Source organism: Chanodichthys erythropterus, chromosome 17 (assembly GCF_024489055.1).
Source record: "Chanodichthys erythropterus isolate Z2021 chromosome 17, ASM2448905v1, whole genome shotgun sequence".
NCBI lineage: Eukaryota > Metazoa > Chordata > Actinopteri > Cypriniformes > Xenocyprididae > Chanodichthys > Chanodichthys erythropterus.
Genome location: NC_090237.1, coordinates 19,117,390 through 19,140,520, shown reverse-complemented (window position 1 = coordinate 19,140,520; position 23,131 = coordinate 19,117,390). Strand labels below are relative to the sequence as shown.

Genomic DNA, 23,131 nt, shown 5'->3' with positions numbered 1-23,131 from the left:
CTTGGAGACTACACTTTCAGAATATGCGAATAACTCAAAATGCCCCAGAACCGACTTGTGTCCCTAATTTCCATGACTGGTCACATATGATAAAACTAAAGACTTTTCGAAGATATGAAGGATATATTACTCTATATGTACTCAAGATTAACATGAGATTGGTAGAAACTGTGTGATACCCCCCTTTAACAACTTCATCAAAGTCAAAGATTGACACAATTTTGCAAAGATTTATGTCCTCAAATGCAGCTATCGTCTCACATTCAGCAAATCCTCAAGCCTTAAGAGTAATACGAAAGACTAGTAAAAACATGATCTCCTTGATCCAGCTCAAATGTTACAGCAACAAAGACATTTCATCTACACTTGAATAGACTGATTTATTTGTGAAATACCAGAGGTCATAACTGGTGTATTTCTCATAGTAGTTATATTGTTGCAGGAAACAGAAAAAAAATTGAGACTTGTATTTCATTTGAAGTTTTCATACCTGCATTCTGATTCAATCATAGAGTTGCTGCATTTAAAGAATGTTTTGTTGTTTATCCTTGGGGAAAATAGCATTTCTTATTATCTATTGGATGGAAAACAATTACAGCTTGACTGTTCATCCCTTAAAGGGGGTGGGGGTATCACACACAGTTTCTACCAATCTCATGTTAATCTTGAGTACATATAGAGTAATATTGCATCTTTTTTATCTCCAAAAAGTCTTTTGTTTTATAATATTTATAAAAGATAGATACGCTGTACCGAGTCTTTCCGACAAGAGCCAAGCTCCTGGGGGCTTGCCAGCCTTCAGTGGCATGGGCAGAGCTAGAGAGTCACGAGCACATGCAGCTTTTGTGACATCATCATAAATAAAAAGGGAACAAAAATGTTTGTGTTGTTTACATTATATGCACTTGCATGCTGATTGCAAACAAAACACAGACATCTGATGCAGCTTTACTCATCACCCGCGATCTGCAAATCCAGAGCTGAACTGGTTTACAACGCATTCATCACCGAAATCCCGGGAACAAACAAACATACGTGTTGCTGCCCCGGAAAGACAAACTTCAGGAGCTGCATCTCATTTCGAAGGCTGCGTCCTCCGGAGGTCGCATTTGAAGGCTGCATACATAATCAAGGATGTCTTATTTAAGAAAAGTATTGTAATAAAACTGACTGATATTCATTGTGAGGTGTAAAATACTGTAATTTCTTTCTTACTTTGCAATCTAACGGTTATTTTTCTTAAATGAGACTGCCTTGATGATGTATGCAGCCTTCAAAGGGTGCAGCCCTTGAACTGGGACACAAACATTGTTGAAAAATCTCTCGGCTTCCGTATCCCAAACGAAGTGTGTTGATGGGCGTGCTCTTGCTCTGGGTGGTGTGTGTGCACACGCTTATTAGGGAGAAGTGCCCATACAAGGAATTCCGCCCTTTTGTGATGTCATAAAGGCCATACTCGAAAAAAATTCTGCGAGACATGTCCACGGTTGTATATTTGGCACAGTCATATGTCCAACTCATGTTTTGAAAAACTTTGGCCATGTTTAGCAGTAAATAAGTCAGAATGCATGAAATAGCATTATTATCCCCCCAATTTATAGTTGGATTTAACTGCTGCAGAATTTGAATGTCTCATTTTTGATTAAGTTTGCATCATTGATTCTGTTATTTTCCTTTTTATAACTGTGAAGCTGCTTTGAAACAATCTGTGTTGTATAAAGTGCTATATGAATAAGGATGGCATAACATTCTATTGTCCATTTTGATTAATTTCTATCCAAGTATAATGTGTAGATACTACTATAAGCAATTAGTTGTCTAACATCTCTGCATCTGGCTTAACCAATGCCATACATTTTGGGTGGGTTTGTCTAACCAAGTTGTTGAAACTGGTTACCTATTGGAAAACAATTGCAATTGCTGTGTGGTGCTTCTAGTGCCACAGAAATTACACACTTTACCTTTAACCTCCCTTAGAGGTTAAACAGCCTCTTGATGACAGTAATGTTTGGTTGCTTATATCTATGTGATTGATTGACAGGTGATGCACTGTGACTATGTGAAAGCCCAAGAGACAGACAACTCTGACTCCGCCCCCTTCTCCCCTTCAAGTCCAAGAGAGAAGTGGCTACGCAGACGCACACACGTCAAGCTTAGGGTAAGGACAAACATGGCCATGCTGACAAAAGCACACTCTCACATGCATTGGTAGACCTCCATTAAGCTTTCCCCATTCGCCCAGGGCTGCCGATGACGTGATGCAAGTTCAACTTACTCTTCATTATAAGTGTCTGTTGTGATTAATTTTAGAGCTCTGTGCATGAAATCTTCTGAGTAAGGTTAGCCATCAGTCAGTGTTATAGAAGTATCCATCTGCAGCAGTGTTTTTTATTAAGAGGTAATATTTGACCTTTGGAATTGATTTTCAGCAGCTAATATGTGGAAATATTGTTTGTCCTGCCATAATATATTGGTGTGATATATAGGTACTATTAGGGCCGTGCAGAGACCTTTGGAGGGGCAGGTGCTCAAAGTATAAAAGGGGCACATGGAACAAGGCTTTAGTGCTGCTCAAAATATCAATACAGCAATATATTGTGATGCATTCCTTGCTGATTCGCGTATCGATATGGATGATTATGTATTGATACAGCAGCAAATGCTGTGATGCAGTTTTGAAAAAGAAACAGAATGGAAGAGTTTAAAAGTTAAAAAAAAATATTTTCTTTCCACCTAATAATAACTCTGGGATTAGAAAGTTGTCTTAAGTTGTCCCAACCTGATGGCTTTTTCTTCTCTGTTTTACAGAATAATTAAGAACAGCTGTTATAGTAAAAACTATAGAAAACTTTATAGTGAAATCGACGTGGCCCATGTTTCGTACAGTACAATATAGTTTTATTATCTGATAAAAAATAAAAAAAAAACATTAATTGGGGGATAAGAGTAAGAGTGAGAAATCATCAAAAATATAAATAAAGAAACTAAAATGTGTGTGTGTGTGTGTGTGTGTGTGTGTGTGTGTGTGTGTGTGTGTGTGTGTGTGTGTGTGTGTGTGTGTGTGTGTGTGTGTGTGTGTGTGTGTGTGTGTGTGTGTGTGTGTGTGTGTGTGTGTGTGTGTTCATTCTGATGGCACCCACTAAAAATCACAGTGTAGCTTTAATCTTATAAGTGGAGGATGAGTGGTTGTAGGCACTTATAACAGAAGTTTCCTGTTGGACATGTCCCTAAAAATGTTAATGACATCATTGTCACTAGGGTCACATATCCTTCACACTGCACTTTGATGTCAGGTCAGGTATATTATTCATTTTATATTGACATTGATATTTTTACATTTATTTCCAGAGAGATATTATTGAGTTTACAGGCTAAAGTGGTCTTGCTGTTGTAAACAATGTTGCTATTGTAGGAAAAAAAAAAGTGTGTGTCACATTTAAAATATAATTATATTTTAATTCATTTCTGAATTGTTTTTATTTTTATAATGATAATTCAGAGAATGAGAAAATTTGAATAAGTCTTACCAGTGTTGTGATAATTATTTTTAAGGCACTCTACGTTTTAAAATAAATAAATACATATTGTAATATAATAATAGTTTAGTCAAATAACATAAAAAAGAACAGACCCCTCGATGCCTGCCTGTGAAACTTTTCTCCCTCAAACAGCACGCTAACATTACTTCTACACTACAGACTACACACAACAATATAAACAACCCATCTGAATGTTCTCACATCACATCGTTCTTGTAAAATAATAAGTAAATAAACTTCAAAATCACTCCGCTGAGAAAGAAATAGTGATCGACCGATATTGATTTTTTTATAACCGATACCGATACCGATTATTTGCATGTTTATGTACCCGATAACCGATATGCAGAACCGATATTTATTAACTGTTATACTTCTGTTTTTGACAATTACAACACAAATGAGCTGAACAAACCATTTTATTTATAACAATCACTCCCTCCTTGCATACAAAAAAAAAACTTTATATTTATACACAAATAAATAGAGGGGTCTGAGTCCAAAAAATTAAAGTGCAATTAACGAAATAATGGTTATGTAGTAAATCAAATGATTATATAATCTAGGGTGTTTAAACGAGATAATCTTGTCAAAAATTTAATGCAGTGGCCGTGCTTGAGGCTTCCTGATCATCAACCCATTCAGGTGCTGAGCAATATGAACGAACTTTTTTTTCCGAGACTATATAAAGTTAAACAGCACTTCAATTGGCATTTTATGATCTAAATTTAATCTAACGTTAAATCATGAAATGCCAACTGACAAAGTGCTGTTTGACTATAACTTAATCAACCGCGATCGAGCATGTAGATAATAAATAATTAATTTCCACAAAGCGGTAGGCTATATTTATATGTGTATTAGCGAAATAATTGTTATGTAGTAAATGATAATATAATCTAGGGTGTTTAAACAAGATAATCTTGTCAAAAGTTTCATTCAGTGGCCGTGCTTAAGCCTCCTGATCATCCGTCAGTTGCTAAGCAATATGAACAAACGTTTTCTTCTAGACTAATGGTGACCAAATACAACAGATAGAGAATTAAATTCAGCGCTTTTATTTTCAACATGCACTCATTCATGTCTGTTTTATTTAATTCATGTAAAGTTACGTCTTTATTGGGGCAGGACATGACGAATTACACTACGTGACTCAATGAGTTCGTCTCAATTGTTTAGCATGCTGCATAAATTAACTATATCAGGAATTTATGTCTCAGATCTCATTTGTGCATATCTGTTATGTTAAATAAAGTTGATTAATTAAAGCAAACCAAGTAGAACATATACTTTACCTGTGCACTGAGTTGTTGTTGACTGATCTCCTCAGACGCCCGGGCTGCAATGGCGGAAATCTCAAAACGGCCACAAGATGGCGCCGTAAAATCTGCGAATCCGATATTACAAAACCGATACCCGATTATGGAAAAATGCTTAAATATCGGGAAAAATATCGGTAAACAGATATATCGGTCGATCACTAGAAAGAAACACCACTTACCAGCTGCCGCGGTGTTGAAAATATCCCCTGGCAATTAAAAATGCGCGTGCGGCGTGGGGAATTGTCCCGGTCGGATGAGGTCGTCGTCGTCAGGTAAAAGGTCATCATGTGGGAAATTTTATTTACGGCTAAATTATTATTAATAAATTTTACTAATATTTAGACATTCACAAAAGGTCATGTTATTACAAAAAAAATAGAGGAAATGTTGCTTTGACAAAAGGGCACTTTGAGCACCAAGGGGCAAAGGGGCAGGTGCTCAAGCACCCCCCCCCCCCTCTGCACATGCCTGGGTACTATATTGCTTATCGGCTGTTCATTTTTTATCATATCTGTCCATGTTGGATCCTTAAAGGGTTAGTTCACCAAAAAATGAAAATTCTGTCATTAATTACTCACCCTCATGTTGTTTCACACCCGTAAGACCTTCGTTCATCTTCAGAACACAAATTAAGATATTTTTGATGAAATCCGAGAGGTATATGACTCGTCCATAGACAGACAACAATATAATCAACACTTTCAAGGTGCAGAAAGGTACTAAAGACCTTCATTTTACGAAGCAACGAGAATACTTTTTATGTGCAAAAACAAAACAAAAATAATGACTTTATTCAGCATTATCTTCTCTTCTGTGTCATTCTCATACGTTGTTTGCATCCAGCGCTTCCAGGTTCTACGTCAGAACGCTGACTCATTATTGGTCAGCTCCTGCATCAGCATCACACACATGCATCGTGCTGCTCACATGATCAGCTTTGGCCAGTACTGAGCTGGCATATGGACGTAAACACAGAAGCCTTCACTGTGCTTACTGCGTCACCTTCGTAAGAATAATGACAGGGAAGAGAAGAGATTGTTGAATAAAGTCCTTATTTTTGTTTTGTTTTTGCACATAAAAAGTATTCTCGTCACTTCATAAAATTAAGGTTGAACCAATTCAGTCACGTCAACGGTTTTAACAATGTCTTTAATACCTTTCTGGACCTTGAAAGTGTTGATTATATTGCTGTCTATGGACGAGTTATATACCTCTTGGATTTCATCAAAAATATCTTAATTTGTGTTCCAAAGATGAACAAAGGTGTGGAAAGACATGAGGGTGAGTAATTAATGACAGAAATTTCATTTTTGGTTGAACTATCTCTTTAAAGTCGCAATGTAACAAAAGTAACTGCAGATCTTTTTTTACCACATTGTGACACATCAGCGGGAGGAGAAAACAGGCAGAGACGGGTTATTTAATGGGGACGGGGGGAGGGGGGTGTCAGAACAAACATGCGGAGCAAAACAACAAGGAGAACATCAACCATAACATTCACAACAAATGACAAATCTACAAGAGAAACACCAGAGCTATATATACACAGGGGCAAACAAGCATAAAGCAATAACAAGATACAGTTGGGAAAGACAATCAAGGGGAAAATTACAAAGGACTACAACATGGCACTCAAGAGAAGAAGTAACACAAAAGTCCAGGAACAAACACAGAGAAAGAAATTTAGGCCAGTTCTGTTCATCAATTGTTGATTGGGTGGAGACAGATCTGAATACAAACTTGCAGCCGATTGTTAAGAAACAGACAGGGTATGTGTGGATGAAATGATTGGAAAAGTCCAGCATATGTCATTAGTTTTGACTGAATTATCGACTTATGACATTTTTATTAAATAATTACGAGGTCAGAATTATATATATATAAAAAAAAAATGAAACGTACAGATAAATTGTTCACAAGATCAATAATATGCATTTAGAAAATAGAAAGGGTAAATTTCCATTTATGGCCAACTTGAAATGCCGCATTTAAAATGATTTATCTTAACTGTTAGTGTTTTATTTTTTTATTTATTTAAATAAAATATTCTGGAATATTTTATATATTTTTTTTATATTTATATATTTTTATATTTAATTTTTTTTTTTTTTAAATCATTGGCCATAACATAAAATATTTATCAGCTTATCGATATCAGTGCCTAATTTAAAATAATTGGCTGATCTCAATGCCAGATTGTAAAGTATACTGTCTGCGGTCACTGTAGATTTTGTGTAATAATTTCGATTTTAGACTTTTTTTAGCCACATTTAATTATTCAGGGCATTTACAGTATGTTCTTTTTAATGCAATTTTTTCCCTCCGAGCCCTGGCTAATTTCTGACTCTGGTCTGCAGACAGACTTGCACACACACATCACTCAAGTAAAAATGTGGACTGCAGCAGAGTCCTGACATTGTAGAAGAACTAAAAATATCCCCTCTCTGCCAATGCTTTGAGATTCTCAAATGTGGCACAATAGCTCAGTGTGTGTGGGCAGAAATCTGCTCCTTACGAAAATAGGCATCACGGCCGACCTTGATTTACTGCTCGGAGGCACATCAACACAATTACCTAACAGTGCTGTTGAAAACTACTGCCTGTACAGGTTTACTTGGGTATATTTTCAGCTATCGTTCAAAAGAACCCGCCATAACAAAGAGCAATTCTTCCCAGTCCTTCACTGAGGTTAAGTATAGCTCACAGAAACACTTCTGTGTGTTTTCTTTTCACAGGGAATGATGTTTTGATCACTCAAGACCTTGATCTGAAATCGTGGTTATTTCTTCTGCCCGCTGAGCCCTTCTCAATGCGCTGATGGCCTCAATAGTGTTTGATCAGAGCTTTTGCTAGCCTTTCAAAGCCGTTTCAATGCAGTCGTGTTGTTTTCAAAAGACTCTCCTGATTCTGTTGTGAGACCCTGAATGTTTTTATCCACTCGTGCATCATTTTGGCTCAGTGAACGACCTTGCGAGACCTGCAAGTCGGCACCATCCTGAATCCATGCTTCTCCTACGTAGCAGCATGCTTCTATGTTAAATCGGTCTTGTGTCTGAAGATCCATTCAGGTGTTTCACCAGCACATATGGTATGCTGCTTATTGGCCTTGTGTGCATATGTGTCTGTTTGGAAGCCCATCATATGGCAATCATGTATGGGCCCATGCCAAGATTATTTATTGACTGACTTAATCAATATTCAAATGGCTGCAAGCTGGGAAATGTTTAACCGCTTCATTAAATGACAAATCAGTCTCATTAGCTTGTGTGGGCCAATCATTTACGGGGCTCTGTGTGAGCTCATGCCATGCTAACATGATAGCATAATATTAACAAAGTCACACTATTTAGCTTCTTATCCTAAAGTGGCCATGCTAAGAAGTTATTTTTTAAAGTGACATTCACACTAACATGACCAAATGAGCTGAAGTTATGAATTTTCAATAAGAGTTGGCAATTTCTGGTTCAGTTGAGATTCAGTGTTTACATGAATTCAAGTATTGATATGACGATGTCTCATACATAGAGTATTAGTGTTACTATAATAGCAGGTGTATGAGAGGGACGTTTGAGTCTGGCTTTTGTGTATTCAGACGCTGTCTCAGAGTCTTGCCTTTGCTCTATAAAGCGGCAGAGTAAAAGCTTCTTGTGTTTATCTTCCTCTCTATGTTTGTCTGCTTCCTTTGCTGGCATGAAGGTGACTGCGGACAGTTATTTTCAAGATTTGCATAGCTCTGTGTTTTTCTTGCTTTAATTTCACATTTAAACGCAGCTGCCTCAGCAGGAGCTGAAGGATTTATCTTCACTGGGCTCTGTGTAGAACAGAGTTATCATGAAAATTAAATTTATTGAAGATGGGAAGGATTAGAGTGTGACACCCTCTTTTGGAAGGACTTTGTACTGCATACTTATGAAACTGCCCCTTTCTCTTTTTTTTCCCATCTGTCAGTAATGGTGCATGGAAGTAATGGTGTATTATCAATGTCATTTGCTCTTATTGTGGCAAAGGATAAAAAAAATGTGAAAAGTAGAGACAACCTAATATCTCCTCTTTCTGTCTGCAGAATGTCACTGCCAACCACAGAGTCAATGATGTCATCGCAACCGAGGACGGGCACCAGACCCTGGTTGGTCGTTTCATGTACGGTCCTCTGGATATGGTAACCCTGACTGGCGAAAAGGTGAGAGAGCAGTGGTCCACTCTCATTTATACAAGCTATTTACATGCAACCAAAATGTCAGTGGAAAATCTTTTTTTTTTTTTGCCATTACAATTTACAATGTGTACAAACTCAGAGATAGTACACAAAAGTCCTTTTCCAGTGTCTTTTACAGTATCAGTACCCACTCAATTTGCTGTAAATAGCACTTGCACCTTTTGTTAAAATGCGGCTGCATAGGTAAACAGTTAGAATTAGGGATGCATTATTTAATAGTCATTATTTACATTTTGAAGCCAATTACTAATATATTGGCGATCTTGGTGAAGCTGCAATGTAAACATTATCAAGTTATACTTTAAGGGCCCACTGAAGTGCCTTCAAAGTCCCTTTAAGACAAGTCATTTCACTCGGCGGACATCTTTGAAACGCCTTTCGGGCATCCTGGGCATCATGCCCTATCTCTTTGAATGGGGAAACATCAAATTCTCCAAAACTGTTCGCCAACCGTACAGTTACATTTCATATTTGAAATCACCAATGAAATCTGACAACAGCTGTCTTATAAATGTTTTATCCAAACGCTCGAATCATGACAAAAAACTGTAATTTTTAGGCTGGATCAAGCTCATGCGCAGACCTAAATGCGCGTCTCTTCTGCCATGTTTCAGAGGCACGTGTCTGGCTGTTTCTATAGAAACCGGCGCTTCTAACGGCTGCTGCAGTGACGCGATGACTTTACCAGTCGGCGATTGGCTCTTATTTAGAAGGCGGGACTTATTCCGCCATATTGCGCGATACACTTTCTCCCATTCAAAACAATACAAGTGACACGTCTTGTGTTATTCTATAGTCTTTGGTGCCTTGGAATGCACAGCATTATTCAATGTGTTGACGTAATTTCCACTGAAACAGGCAGACATGGCGGACATATCAAACAGCCCCTCCCTTTTTTTAAATAGCCAGTACCATTTTGTTTATATCACAGCTCGACCAGAGCCGTTGAGCTCAGTAAAGTCTGTTTCCTTCAAATCTCTAACCATTTTTCCTCCTAATCTCCATATCGCTTTAAAATATAGCATTTTGTGCTGAATTGAAATGTGTCTGAACGTTTTGTGGTCTGCACAGACTCGCGCATATGATCGGCTCTGTGCTATCGTGTCTCTGGACCAGAATAGACTGTGTGTGTGCACGCTGTGGCAGTTCTCGTGACACTAACGTGAAACCAGATTTCATTCGCCTCAATGGAAAGCATATTTACATTATGTTAATTGTTCCCTATCCCCTATATAGTGCACTATGCAACATTCACCATGTAGAAAATAGTAAATATGTGAGCTAAACGTCTATTTATAATGTAGGGGGCGAGACGCTTTAGATTATAGAAAGCATTTGATTGTACAGAAAATCTGATGAGAAGCTGTGCAGTGTGATTGGCGGAAGTTAGCGACTGAAAGTTTTGAATGCTTATATCTTCTAAATATGAATTTCGTCATTGTTTTGGAGCACACTAGCTTATAGATAAGAGTAAGGCTAACATATTCATACTAAAAGCCAAAAAACTTCCATTTTGATTTCATGGTGACTGGATAATGTCAAGAGGCAGGGAAAAAAATCTAAAATTGTTATTAACTCCCTGAGGTCCGAAAACGCGCCAGCGCGTTTTGCAGGATTTTTTTCACATTGCAGCAAAACAGACTTAAAATACTGTCATTTCTTGTCATAGAGACATAAGTAATATATCAATTGAAACTATAGAATATCTTCTTTGATTTGTGTACACTCAGAGTAAAAACACAATGTTGTGCTCGTGTAAAATAAAGAAAACTAACATGATGCGTGATCTCTCCTCTCCCTCTGAACGAAGTCCAATCTGATAGTTCTCAGAAAATGAACTGTAACTTATGAATACTAATGACAAAAAAAATGACACTTATGTCAAAAGAAACGTTGAAATGTCAGGTTTTAAATCGTGTAAGTCAAATCGAAAACAAACATTCTGTTTTTATGCAATCTGTATGAAAAGTGAGCCATGTCAGAAGTCTGTGATTCAGCTCATTAACCGCTAATGCGGCCACGCCCACGGAGCCAGCGCTATTCAGACGCAAATTCAGAGGCAATACTTGTATGCATTGTCTCAATCGTGTATTTATTGTCTTGAAAAGTGTTTATTTGGATGTTAAAGCCATGGTTAGCGATCTCTAGAAGACATGCTGTTAGTTCCTAGTTCCTTTTTTTCTTTATATGAATTTGTGGCCTAAAGGTGTACAGAGCGCCCTCCGGCTGCAAGTATGCATTGAAAACACAGTATCCAGCACTCATAGTGATGACAATAAATATTACTTCTCAGTATAGAAAATTGACATAAATATATAAGAATCCATCAATATTTCTCCAAATGTGCATGCTTTTAAGCTAAAAGCCTATATGAAATGCCATAGAGGTAACATAATTGTTCAGACACTTTGCATCATAGAAATACATTATATTTTAAAGAATATAATAGAATATCATTATTTTAAATTGTAATAATATTTCACAGTATTGCTGTTTATGATGAGCTGAGACATTATTACAGAGGGTTTTTTTCACAGCCTACCTGACTGAAAGGCCTCATTAATATGCAAGTAATTTCAGGTCATTATTATGTGATTCTTTTGTCTTCTCATGTGTAAATGGCTCATTATTCATGATGATTCACGCCTCTACGCATACTGTGTTTCTTGACAAAAAATGTCTTACAAAAACTAAATCAATATATTGTTTTATATGAAGGAGTAGGCAGCATAATTTTTACATAATTCTGAAGCAAAAACTCTAGTCTACAACCTCCAATACCCAAAAGTCTTGTGAACACAGATTTAATATACTTTTTTTGGCCTTATTTCAGTGACTTAAGTTTTTTGTTTTTTCAATAACTATGCATAAACATTATTCCTTCAAAAATACAAACATGTACATACATGTTCCTCACATATTATTGTAGCCTAGTTTTTGCTGAATACAGTCTAATGACACTTTTGTCATTTATGTTTATGAACAACTGAAAAAAGCACAAATGTCAGGGCATGTCAAAACTTTTCCAAGCCCCAAATCAGCCTCAGACTCCAGAGGGTTAAACTATGTTTATGTTGCAAATATTAATCAGAGCAATATTGGAAAAGGAAAAAGACAAAACCACTTCTCTTTACTTTACTTTTTTGATGTAGAATGTTTTTAATTACTTACAATTTAACATTATTGACAAATACTTGAACACTGCATGACTATACAATATTAATATGAACATAATATTTGCACTTAATAATTGTAATATTTACACTACTATTCAAATGGTTGAAGTCAAGATTCTTTAATGAATTAAAAGTGTTTAAAGAACAGCATTTGTTTGAAATAGAAACTTTTGTAACAATACAAATGTCTTTACTGTTACTTTTAATCAATTTAATGTATCTTTACTAAATAATAGTATTCATTTCTTCTAAAAGAAACCGTAATGATCACAAACTTTTGAATGGTATAGTATATTAATGTTTAACTTCTCAAATAAAGAGTACATTGAATAGCAAAATAGTGTTTTCTATGGTATCAAAATTGACATTTTGACTACTCACATTTATGTCGTGACAACCCTGGTGTGCCTCAATAATCTCCCTTATCTCATTCTCATTGTCTGTTTCTTTGTTGTTTTGTATCTCAGGTCGATGTGTACGTGATGACCCAGCCGCAGTCGGGTCGCTGGGTGCACTTAGACACCGAGGTGACCAACAGCAGTGGCAGAGTGACCTACACCATCCCCAAAAGCAAAAAGCTTGCCGTGGGAGTCTACCCCATCAAAATGGTTGTCAAGTAAGTCAATGGGACTCTGAAGATTACTTGTAATGTATCCAAAAGGGCTGTATCTCAAGGTTGTCTCAGCAGGCATAATTTGCGAGGATACCAAGAAGCGTTCAATTGGCACTCGTAAAACTCTCACCCTGAGGGCTGAAGGAGAAAAACTCCTTGTTGTAAAATTGATCTCGGGCCTTTTGCTGCATCTCGAGTTTGATCAAGAGCCGGATCTTTGTTCTCCTCGAATCTTATGTCACTCTTTCCTTGCAGGGGTGACCAGACGAGTGCAGAGGCTTTCCTGACGGTGTTGCCACGGGGGATGGAGTGTGTCGTCTTTAGCATCGATGGTTCGTTTGCCGCTAGCGTCTCTATTATGGGCAGTGACCCTAAAGTACGGCCCGGAGCTGTGGATGTGGTCAGGTAACAAATTCACTGGGTGGCTTTGTGTGTAAATGTGTGTGAGAGAGAATCGATGCTTTCATTTCATGCCATAGCGATATTGAAAAGAACCGGCCTGCCGGTGAAACACAATTGGATTTCATTTAATAGAGAGATAGGGAAGTGCTGATACCAGATATCAGATGGGGTTTGGGATTCACAAATGGACAATCTTGGGTTGTTTCCCAGACTGTCCTTGGGCAAATTTACTGCTTTGTCAAATGCAATCTGTTGTTGGAGGACCAGGCGCTATGACTATCCGGAAATCATTCCCCAAATCATGGCGTTGCGCAGAGGGTAAATTATAGTATTTTGCATGCAGACACTGGCAGGACCTGGGCTACCTGATCATTTACATCACTGGCCGTCCAGACATGCAAAAGCAGAGGGTTGTGTCCTGGCTGTCTCAACACAACTTCCCCCAGGGAATGATCTTCTTTTCGGAGGGGTTGGTGCACGACCCACTTCGCCAGAAAACCATCTTCCTCAGGAACCTGGTGCACGAGGTAAATCTTTCTGCTACCGTGTCCACATATATATATGGCTCATTCCTGTTCTGCAGTACTTTTTTGAACTCTGTAGCTTGTAAAATATGAATATGGCTGTGATGTAGTTTAAGGAAGTGTTTCTATAAAAAGGTACACTAGACTTTCAGAAATATGCTTTTTGTCAAGTTCAGAATGAATTAGTATGAATCATAACTTCTAATGAATAAGTATGAATCATAACTTCTTATTATGTACACAATGGAAAATGAACCAGATGCCTAACAGGATGGAAATAAAAAGCTGAATTTAACTATTGCTCAGTGAGGGAATATGAAAATAAGAGTAAAAAATTCAATTGTTTAATAAATTGCTAGATTTCATGTCAGATGCACCTGAGAATATGGCAGAATTGAAAACCCCCATTAAAACCGGATTATTTTAAGATTCACCAGTTATTTTTTTTAAAGAAATTAATACTTTTATTCTAACTAACACAGTAAATTGATCAAAAGTGACAGTAAAGACATTTATAATAAATAAACACTGTTCTTTTGAATTTCTATACATTAAACATCACAGTTTCCACAAAAATATTGGGCAGTACAGCCGTTTTCAACATTGATAACAATAAGAAATGTTTCTTGAGCATCAAATCAGCCTATTAGAATGATTTCTAAAGGATCATGTGACACCAAAGACTGGAGTAATGATGCTAAAAATTCAGCTTTGCCATCACAGGAATAAATTACATTTTAAAATATATTGCCATAATTTAATGCCATGTTGAACATAAGAGACTTCTTGCAAAAAAATGTCACCGACACCAAATTTTTGAACGGCAGTGTATATTATAAATATAAGATGGGGACATGAAAGTATACCGCATAATAGGAATAAACATGTGTAAGACACATCACTTTTCTTTATTCCTTTATTTCTGCATCTCTTGGCCTAGTTCTCTCACGCTCACTTCCCCTGTCTCACACATGAGTAGTCACACAGGAACTGAGGTGTTTTCGTAGTGGGTCCTCAGGCCGTCTATCACACTTTGCCCTTTTCTCATGTTGGCAGTGTCACATTAAAATCAACTGTGCCTACGGCTCCATGAAGGACATTTCCGTCTATAGCATGCTGAGCCTCAGCCCAAACCAGATATATATAGTGGGACGGCCTTCCAAGAAGTACCAGAATCAGTGCCAGGTTAACTGACTTTGATTCTTCCTTTTATTTCATTCAATTTCCACCATAACGGTTCAAATATGATCAAGTTTTCTCTAATATTTTCTCATGTCTTGTGATCCTTCACAGTTCCTGAGTGAGGGCTACGCGGTACATCTATCCTCCCTGCAGTTCAGTCACAGAGCCCGGCCCAAGAAGAGCTCTTCAGTGCGAATGGTGCTTCGAAAGGGCTCATTTGGTCTGTCAGCCAAACCGGACTTCTTGTGTAAGCGCACACACCTCCGTCGCACGATGTCTGTGCAGCAGCCTGACCCGCCCATGACACCCAACCCTAAGCCAGAACGAGCACAGAGCCAACCCGAGTCGGACAAGGACCACGGGGGTGGAGGGGGTCCAGGCCATGCCCTGTGGTCACGGGGGTCCATGCACCGTGGTGACACCACTCCCTGACCCAAGAGAAACATAGGAGGGATGTAAAAAGGAATGATGTCTTGGTGGACAGATCCTAGGTAAGAGTTAGGGCCATTCACACAAAACACAATGCATTTTTAAACTATGCATTTTGATGCTCTAGACCAGTGGCTCTCAACCAGGGGGCTGGGACCCACTAGGGGGCCTCAGCACACTTCCAAGGGCACCACAAATTTGCTTGAAATTATTTAAAATAAGACAAAAAAAGATTTAAAATAAACTAAAAAAAAAACAAAAAACAAGATGTAATTTGAAATCATATTTCCTATATTAATTTAATCAATCAAAGCACTCACCGTGCTCTCCCAGCTAATTATGTTTCAGTAGAAAAAACTGCAAAAATGTCTGCAGATAAAAACAGTATAAACGTTTCGGCTGTCACACAGCCAAAAATTTTTTACTGTTTTTATCTCCTGCTTAAACTTAATAAAACTAAATGCAAAAAGGTCTGTACTCTTAAACTAATCCATATTTATTTATTCCCTGGACCTTGAAAAGTCATGAAAATTACAAATTAAAAAAAAATTATAAAAATTGTACATTTTATTGGGTACAAACAGATTTTTGTGAGTAAAAATGTTTGTTTGTTTATTTTGGGGGGGGGGGGGATTAACCCTGTAATCACAAAATGGAAAAGTCATGTAACGTCATTGGTAATAAAAAATATGTAAACCTTGAAAAACATTTAGTTCTTAGATTTACGGAATGTAATTAATTATGTTAATATATTGCCACTCTTAGTTTCTTTAAAAAATGAAACTGCTTTTTCATTATAGCAAAGTATCAGAAATATCCTGGGGGGCCTTCAAAAGTTTTCTTTGACTATGAGGGACCTTGGTTGAGAATCACTGCTGCTGCTTATAAACGTTTCCTGTGATACAACCCCCCCCCATCCCGTTTTTCCTTATTTTTAAACACACAAAGTATCCTGTGCCGAACATCCCTTAGGCTGTTTTGTTTTTTTATCTTATAATTATAAAAAGATTTTGAACGAGAATGGAGCACGTTCATATTTTAAATTTCATTTCAATTAAAATTTCAAATAAGCTAATATTCTCACAGCATCACAATTGTGCTGTAATACATTCCTAAATTCAATCTCAGCATCGCTGAATTAATAACCCAAAATTTGTATTCAGACCCCAGTAAGACCTCAACCCCCTACTGTATCAGTTTTCTCCTTGAATGATTTAGCGGCTTTAGGAAAAAAGTGATTAGGGGACAGGACTAGTGGCGCGACATCCTTCTGAACCTCTGCATTAAATCAGAGGCTACCCCTCCTCCAGCTCCGGTTCATTCATAATCGGGACTGTAGAAAAGGCTGAAGGATTATTAATAGAGCTCAGGCCTCCCACCGCCTCATATCCCATCACGCAGTGCAAATCTGAATGCAAATGTGCAACTGAGGGGCAGCTCTGCTGGGCCCGGTGATCCACAAATAGAGTGCCCAGACATGCCCCATCTCCAGCACTCCTCCTTTTTGCCAAATAATGATTAGATAGATGCCGACCGCGGCCTGTGTGAGGCTTGTCGGGAAACCGTTTGTAATTTTCTCTGATGATTTTCATAATGAAATAGATTTTTATATGGGCGCTCATTGGAGCGTGACTGCTGTGCGAAGCATTCCTTAATTCACAATCTCTCTCCTCCCTCAACCCCACAGCATCTTTACTACTTCTGCTGATATTACACACCATATAATAAGACAAATCCCACCTGAGCTGATAAAAACTTCTGCGGAAGTGCCATCCGCGTGGATCAGACACAACGGCACACAAACTCTGGAGTTGTACATCAGGAGCTTCTGGATTTATTTAGCATCCTACGAAGGATTTCTCGCATTACCTGTCAGGAAGAAAGAGGATATCTGATAAGAGAAAACATCAAACAATCAAGCAATACGTAGGAAAAGGGAGGGCAAGTATCCTGCTGCTCGGACAGGTGGCAGCGATGACTCTTGCAATAATCTCTCTGTTTTAGTATTGCAAGCATTTGTCTGCTCTCTGGGCGGCTGTCTACGGCCCGCTTGTGGCCAGACGGACTTGCAAAACTGTACATTAACCTTTTGTGCCAGTGTGGCGACCTGCTCTGAACTCTTGTCGCCCCTGTCTCTGTTCAGCCACTCAGCCAGAACAGAGTCTGACACTGCTGCTGAACTCCGCCCATTCCTCTGATGGGTCACGCCACAACTCACAGCACTCTGGTACACTGCAGAAGCATATTTATAACCATCGGTTTATGGTTTTTCTTGTGCCTGTCTCTTACCTGTGTTGTAAATATAAGTGGCACTGAGACCAACATAGTATGTTTGATGTATATGAGCGTGGTAATCGCTGCAATGACTGCAGCAGTGCTCATACTACAATAAAACATTATCTTAATCAGTATTTTTGTCTCTTTTTCCAGTACAAATATTTAAACATCCTTAAAACAAGATGAATTTACTTGAAGCATAAGAATTCTTTTCAGACAGACTGTATTATATGAAAGTAATTTAATGACGAATGTTTTTGAAATAAAAAAAAAGCTTGTTGAATTGCACTAATTGAAAAAAATATGCATTGCATTAACCGTGCTTGCATTTTATTTTTAGGGCTTGCATTTTTGTGGGCTGAAAATCTACATTTAAGCTATGGATATTTCACATCGAGACATTTCACACACATTTTCATTATTAAAAATTCAGCCTTTCAGATTTCACTTCCAAAATATTTGGTCTGTTTAAAAATACAACCTGTAATATTCTATCCAATTTTCGGGTCCATTTTATTTCGCATTACAAATTCACTTCCACAAATTCAGTGCTTTGACAGAAAATTCAACATTGCATATCCGGGAACCGCAGGAATAACAGTCGAGTACTGATGCTTAATCTCCATCTGCTGTTAGTCTTCCTCACCAGCACGTGGTGCAAGCGGCTATAGACGAAGACCAGTGCAACATCTAAAGAAAGTCCATTGTTGCCAAGAGTTGCCAGCCTGCGGTGGACATCCTACCCGGCCGACATCCAAGTGTGATGTCAGAAGCCACGCCCGTGCTGCCCTGCTACCGATTCTTAAGATTTTATTGGTCATGTCAATCATAGTACTGATTGCCTACACCCAACACTGATCCCTAAACCTTCCCGTCTCTGTAACTAATGAAATGACCTGCAGGGCGGGATTTCTGGTGAAGTGGTCATGAGGGCACGTGCGTGGCTTCTGATGTCACACTTGGATGTAGGCCGGGTTAGATGTCTACCGCAGGCTACAGCAAGCCCTACTTGAAGAATCACACTATTTTAACACAGATGCCGTAGGTTGCTTTACATGTCCGCGAGTTGAAGCGACCCCAAATAACATGATATTTAACCCCTGGAATGCAAGTTTTCCATGGGAACCAAACCACAAAATGCGGATTTTACCCCCTGCAACGCGATTTTTACGCGATTGGGCTAGTTTTAAGCTAGTTTTGAGTAGCAATTGGGTGTAGGCCGGGTTAGATGTCTACCGCAGGCTACAGCGAGCCTTACTTGAAGAATTGGGCTATTTTAACACAGATGCCGTAGGTTGCTTTACATTTCCGCGAGTTGAAGCGACCCCAAATAACATGATATTTAACCCCTGGAATGCAATTTTTCCATGGGAACCATACCAAAAAATGTGTATTTTACCCCTCGGAAACGCGATTTTTACGCGATTGGGCTATTTTTAGGGTAGTTTTGAGTTTTTTGTGAAAATTTGGCAACTCTGAGAGAGTCGCTCATTCACAAAAACAGATTTAGAGAAATGGAGCAAGTTCTAAGTATATGTTATGCTATTTTATGTCTTTCTCAGATGAAATATCAAGACATAAGAGATTTCTTTCAAAAACATTCAAATATCTAACTGACCCCAAACTTTTGAACGGTAGTGTATAAATTTAATATATTCTCTAAATACAATCTTTTTGTTTTCTCAGGTAAATGCATCTTGTTAAGAATTTTCAGATATATTGACTGAAAACCAAAAATAAAAAAATCTGATTAAGAAAATAGTTTTTGTAGTGCACCTTAACTGGCCAAATTACCGTTTTAAATTTGTATCGTAAAGTGACTGTGATAGTTAAGATGTCCTTATGTCACATTAATCAGTTTTATCAGTACAACAACTTGTGCAAACACACATTGATATTGTTTACATGTAAATCCATCTCACTGAGTATGATGGTCTTGTTGAAGAACATACTATATTAGTATTTTACGCTATACTTGAGGATAACCTTGGTGTTATAATAAATACATGTAAATAAACTACTGTGTTTGAACAAAAGACACTATCAGGCCGCTCTAATGCTGGTGTCACCATGAGGGTGTCCATAGTCGGTAGTTCTTGTAATGTCACATTTTTTCCTATTGCAATTACTGATTTTTGGTACTTTGTATGGGGCTGTCTATTGAAAATTGTAATTTTACAGCTAAAGTATTTATTATGTAATTTTATTTTCTTGTATATTTGACCGTAATTCTTTATATTACCCTGGAAACTGTGTGAAAGTGGGAAGCATGAGTGTTTTGGTCTGTGTGGGGTCTGTATCTATATGTGTGCATGTACATTATGTGTATGAGTGTTAGTTTGGAGATTTTTGTATTTATTGTACATATTTTTAATTCAGAGATCATGCTAGTGGCCTTTTGATCCTCTGATAGTTAAAGTTTTAAACTGAGCCTGTAATTTGTGTAGATTTTATAGGCAGAATTTTTAATTCTTTCGTGTGTGATCATTGAAACGACATTGCTGAATTGTCAATATACTGTATTTCAGCCTTATCAAGATGTATATTTATTTGTCTAATATCTATATTCTCAGATGATGGTGTGTGAAAAAAGTATATTTGTATTTTAAAAACATGTAAAGTACGCATTCAATACTCAAGTGTGTCAGTGGCCTCCCATAAAAGGTCTCTTGACAAACATGTATTATTGTGGTATTTGGTCCAGTCAGTCTATTTCAGTGGATGTGCTTCTGTTGGGCCTATACCGAGCTGTATATTCACTCAATAAACCATTGTAAAACCTGCTTGATATATCTGTGTAAACTTTGGCTCTGTCAGTACTGTGAAGATGTGTGAAGCTGTGACCTTTTTTCCTGACCAGCCTGAAAGGTGAGTACAGCTCTCTCAATATCACACACACACACTGTCAGAGGAAGCAGCTCAGTGTTATCATACCAATTACTCTGTCAAGAGTCGCAACGCTTTAGATAGACTAGTCCTGTTCCTTAATATGTATGCAAATTGCTTTTACGCTGATGTAAATGATCCCTGAGCAAAAGAGTGAGTGATTTTAAACCAAAACACACCAGTCGGTATTGTCTTCAGCATTGTGTGCGCCACTCTGAGTAGTTTAAACCAAGCTCAAATAACATCTATCCTTGAAAGCGACAAACGTGCAGACAACAGGTTTCTAGTGAAATTAACTTTTTCTTTGCCCCTCAAGGGACAGTTTTCCCTTGCAGGATATTGTCGCAGCTTTTAAAGTCAGCGGGTGAACAAATGCCCTCATCACTGAACCCCCGCTCATTCTTTCGGATGCTATGGAAATAGTCCTTTAATCACAGTTCACACACTTTGGCTGATTAATGGAGAGGTCGGCATGTGCAAATTGTGTGAACATATCGCTGGGATTATTGATGTGCCAGCATTGCTGCATATTTTTGATTGAATGCATCTTTATCGTTTCAGACTCGTGTGGCAATTACTCTTTGCAAATATTGCATATAATCACCAAAATGAGCATTACTATTAATCATCTTTGCAAAGCAAAATTCATGTTTATATTTTGCCATCATCGGGTTGCTTTGAGAAGGAAAAAATGCCCTGTCCTGTGCTTGATTAAAAGCTTAGATGAATAAAAAATTTTAACACTTTGCATTTTCATCTGATCTGATCCGAACTCAATTATTCCTTTTATAGAAATGCCACAAACGTTTTTCAAAGGCAGGGACCATATTTTGAAACCTCACAAAGCATATTTCAATCTGATATTATAGTGTAGCTTTAACTTGGTAGCTTTAAAAATGAATAATTACACATTAGAGCCTTTCATGTCATTATGAAGATTGGTCCCAGCACGGCACCATAATTTAGTTTCCCCAGCCTTTTTATGGAAGCCAGTCAAACATGCAGTAGATATGATTCCAGTGAAAAGGGCCCTTAAGACCAGTAGTTTCACTGAAGTGTTCTTTCAGCATTACCGTGTAGATTTGTGCGAATCTGAAGCTTTGAAGACTTTCTGAGACTACAGTTTAGTATCGAATGACTTCCTGGATGGTTGTGATATAAGTACAGGACATGTTTTGACCTGACAAGCAAGACTCAGGGATGGAGAGCTTACCTTCTGCAGAATAACTACAAATACACACTTGCATTCTCTCGCACGAACTGTTACATGCAGCGGCCATAGTCTGTCAGAAACCATATCCTGCTACAGAACATTCTTCAGCTGCAGGGTCAAGCCCATGAGCCCCTGGAGACTAGTTTCCCAGTCACTGTTGTTCATGGGAAAGTATCCAGCAGTGTCTCAAGCAAGCTCCTGTCAAAGGCACTGTTAAAATGTTCAGAATCATAATTTTACCTTTTCCTTTGTTTTATACTGTAGTTTGTGTGTGTGTGTGTGTGTGTGTGTGTGTGGGGGTTTGGGGTGTACTGAGCTTTGTTTCAGTTTTTTTGCTGTTCTTTGATTTGTTTTATTGTGTTGCATTCTGGTTTTTGATCTTTTATGTTGCGTACTGTGATTTGTTGCAGTTTTGTTTGTTTTTCTTTTTGTTTTATTGTCATGTTATTATTTATTTATTTTTTGTTTAGTTTGGTTTTATTGTTATTTTTGTCTTGACGTTTAGATTTGTACTTTTTAAAAATGTTTTATTTAGTTTATTTCTGTTTTGTTTCAGTTTTTTTTTTTTCCCCAGTTTCATTTCTTCTCTATTACTATATTTCTATTACTCGTTCCCAGGCGTTCATGGTATCTTAGGCTATAACACTTTTTCTCTTTTTGTCCACAGACACCACAATGGACTCTGCCTTCATCCTAAGCATCAATATTTAACTAGAATTTCCTATCTTTTGTGGGTTTTAGATGACATGACTTCATCCAGCCTTACTGTAATGTGTAAGCTATTCTATTAGATGCTGAAATCATTGTGGTGAATCATTCAGATGATTCAGTCATGCTTCCTGAGATAGTTCATAATTCAATATCTACCCCATCCAGAAAAAAATAGCTATTGCATCATCTATTCCAACTATTGATGACTGAAAGTGATAAAATTAGTTCATGGTAACTAGTGATTTCCATATTTTATTTTTAGATTCATTTTGGGCACATCTGGTATATTTACTATAATATACATCAACATATGAAATGTGATGTTTGAGGAGGAGGTAATTTAGTGGATAATTATGTGACCTGGTAACTGTTTTTTTCTTCTTCTTCTTCTTCTTCAAGGCCCCAAAAAGCAATTTGACCTGCTCCTGCTTTTGGTCTAGTATATAAAAAATCACTTTGGAGAAGAAAGACGCAGATGAAAAAAGTTCTATTGAGGGTTTTGTGGCACAGTTGAAAGCCTTGGGGGATTTAGTGAGACACGTGACCCATGGTGTCCTGGTTCAGAGCATAACCATCCTCCAGCCTGACATTGAGGGTTAGCATGTACTGAACGGCCTCGATCGCCATTGCCGCTTTCATTC

At 37.8% G+C, this 23,131-nt stretch overlaps 1 protein-coding gene across 1 annotated transcript in view; it reads left to right on the top strand.

Moving 5' to 3' along the window:
• The window catches only part of pitpnm3 (PITPNM family member 3), a 111,738-nt gene extending 93,848 nt beyond the window's left edge, over positions 1–17,890 (top strand). Inside the window, exons 14-21 of the mRNA XM_067365506.1 lie at positions 2,042–2,158; positions 8,925–9,041; positions 12,721–12,869; positions 13,122–13,271; positions 13,612–13,795; positions 14,849–14,977; positions 15,086–15,465; positions 17,091–17,890. Of these exons, the coding sequence (XP_067221607.1) occupies positions 2,042–2,158; positions 8,925–9,041; positions 12,721–12,869; positions 13,122–13,271; positions 13,612–13,795; positions 14,849–14,977; positions 15,086–15,406 (1,167 nt within the window). The 3' untranslated portion in view covers positions 15,407–15,465; positions 17,091–17,890. The remainder of the gene's footprint in view (positions 1–2,041; positions 2,159–8,924; positions 9,042–12,720; positions 12,870–13,121; positions 13,272–13,611; positions 13,796–14,848; positions 14,978–15,085; positions 15,466–17,090) is intronic.
• The last annotated feature ends 5,241 nt before the right edge of the window (positions 17,891–23,131 follow it).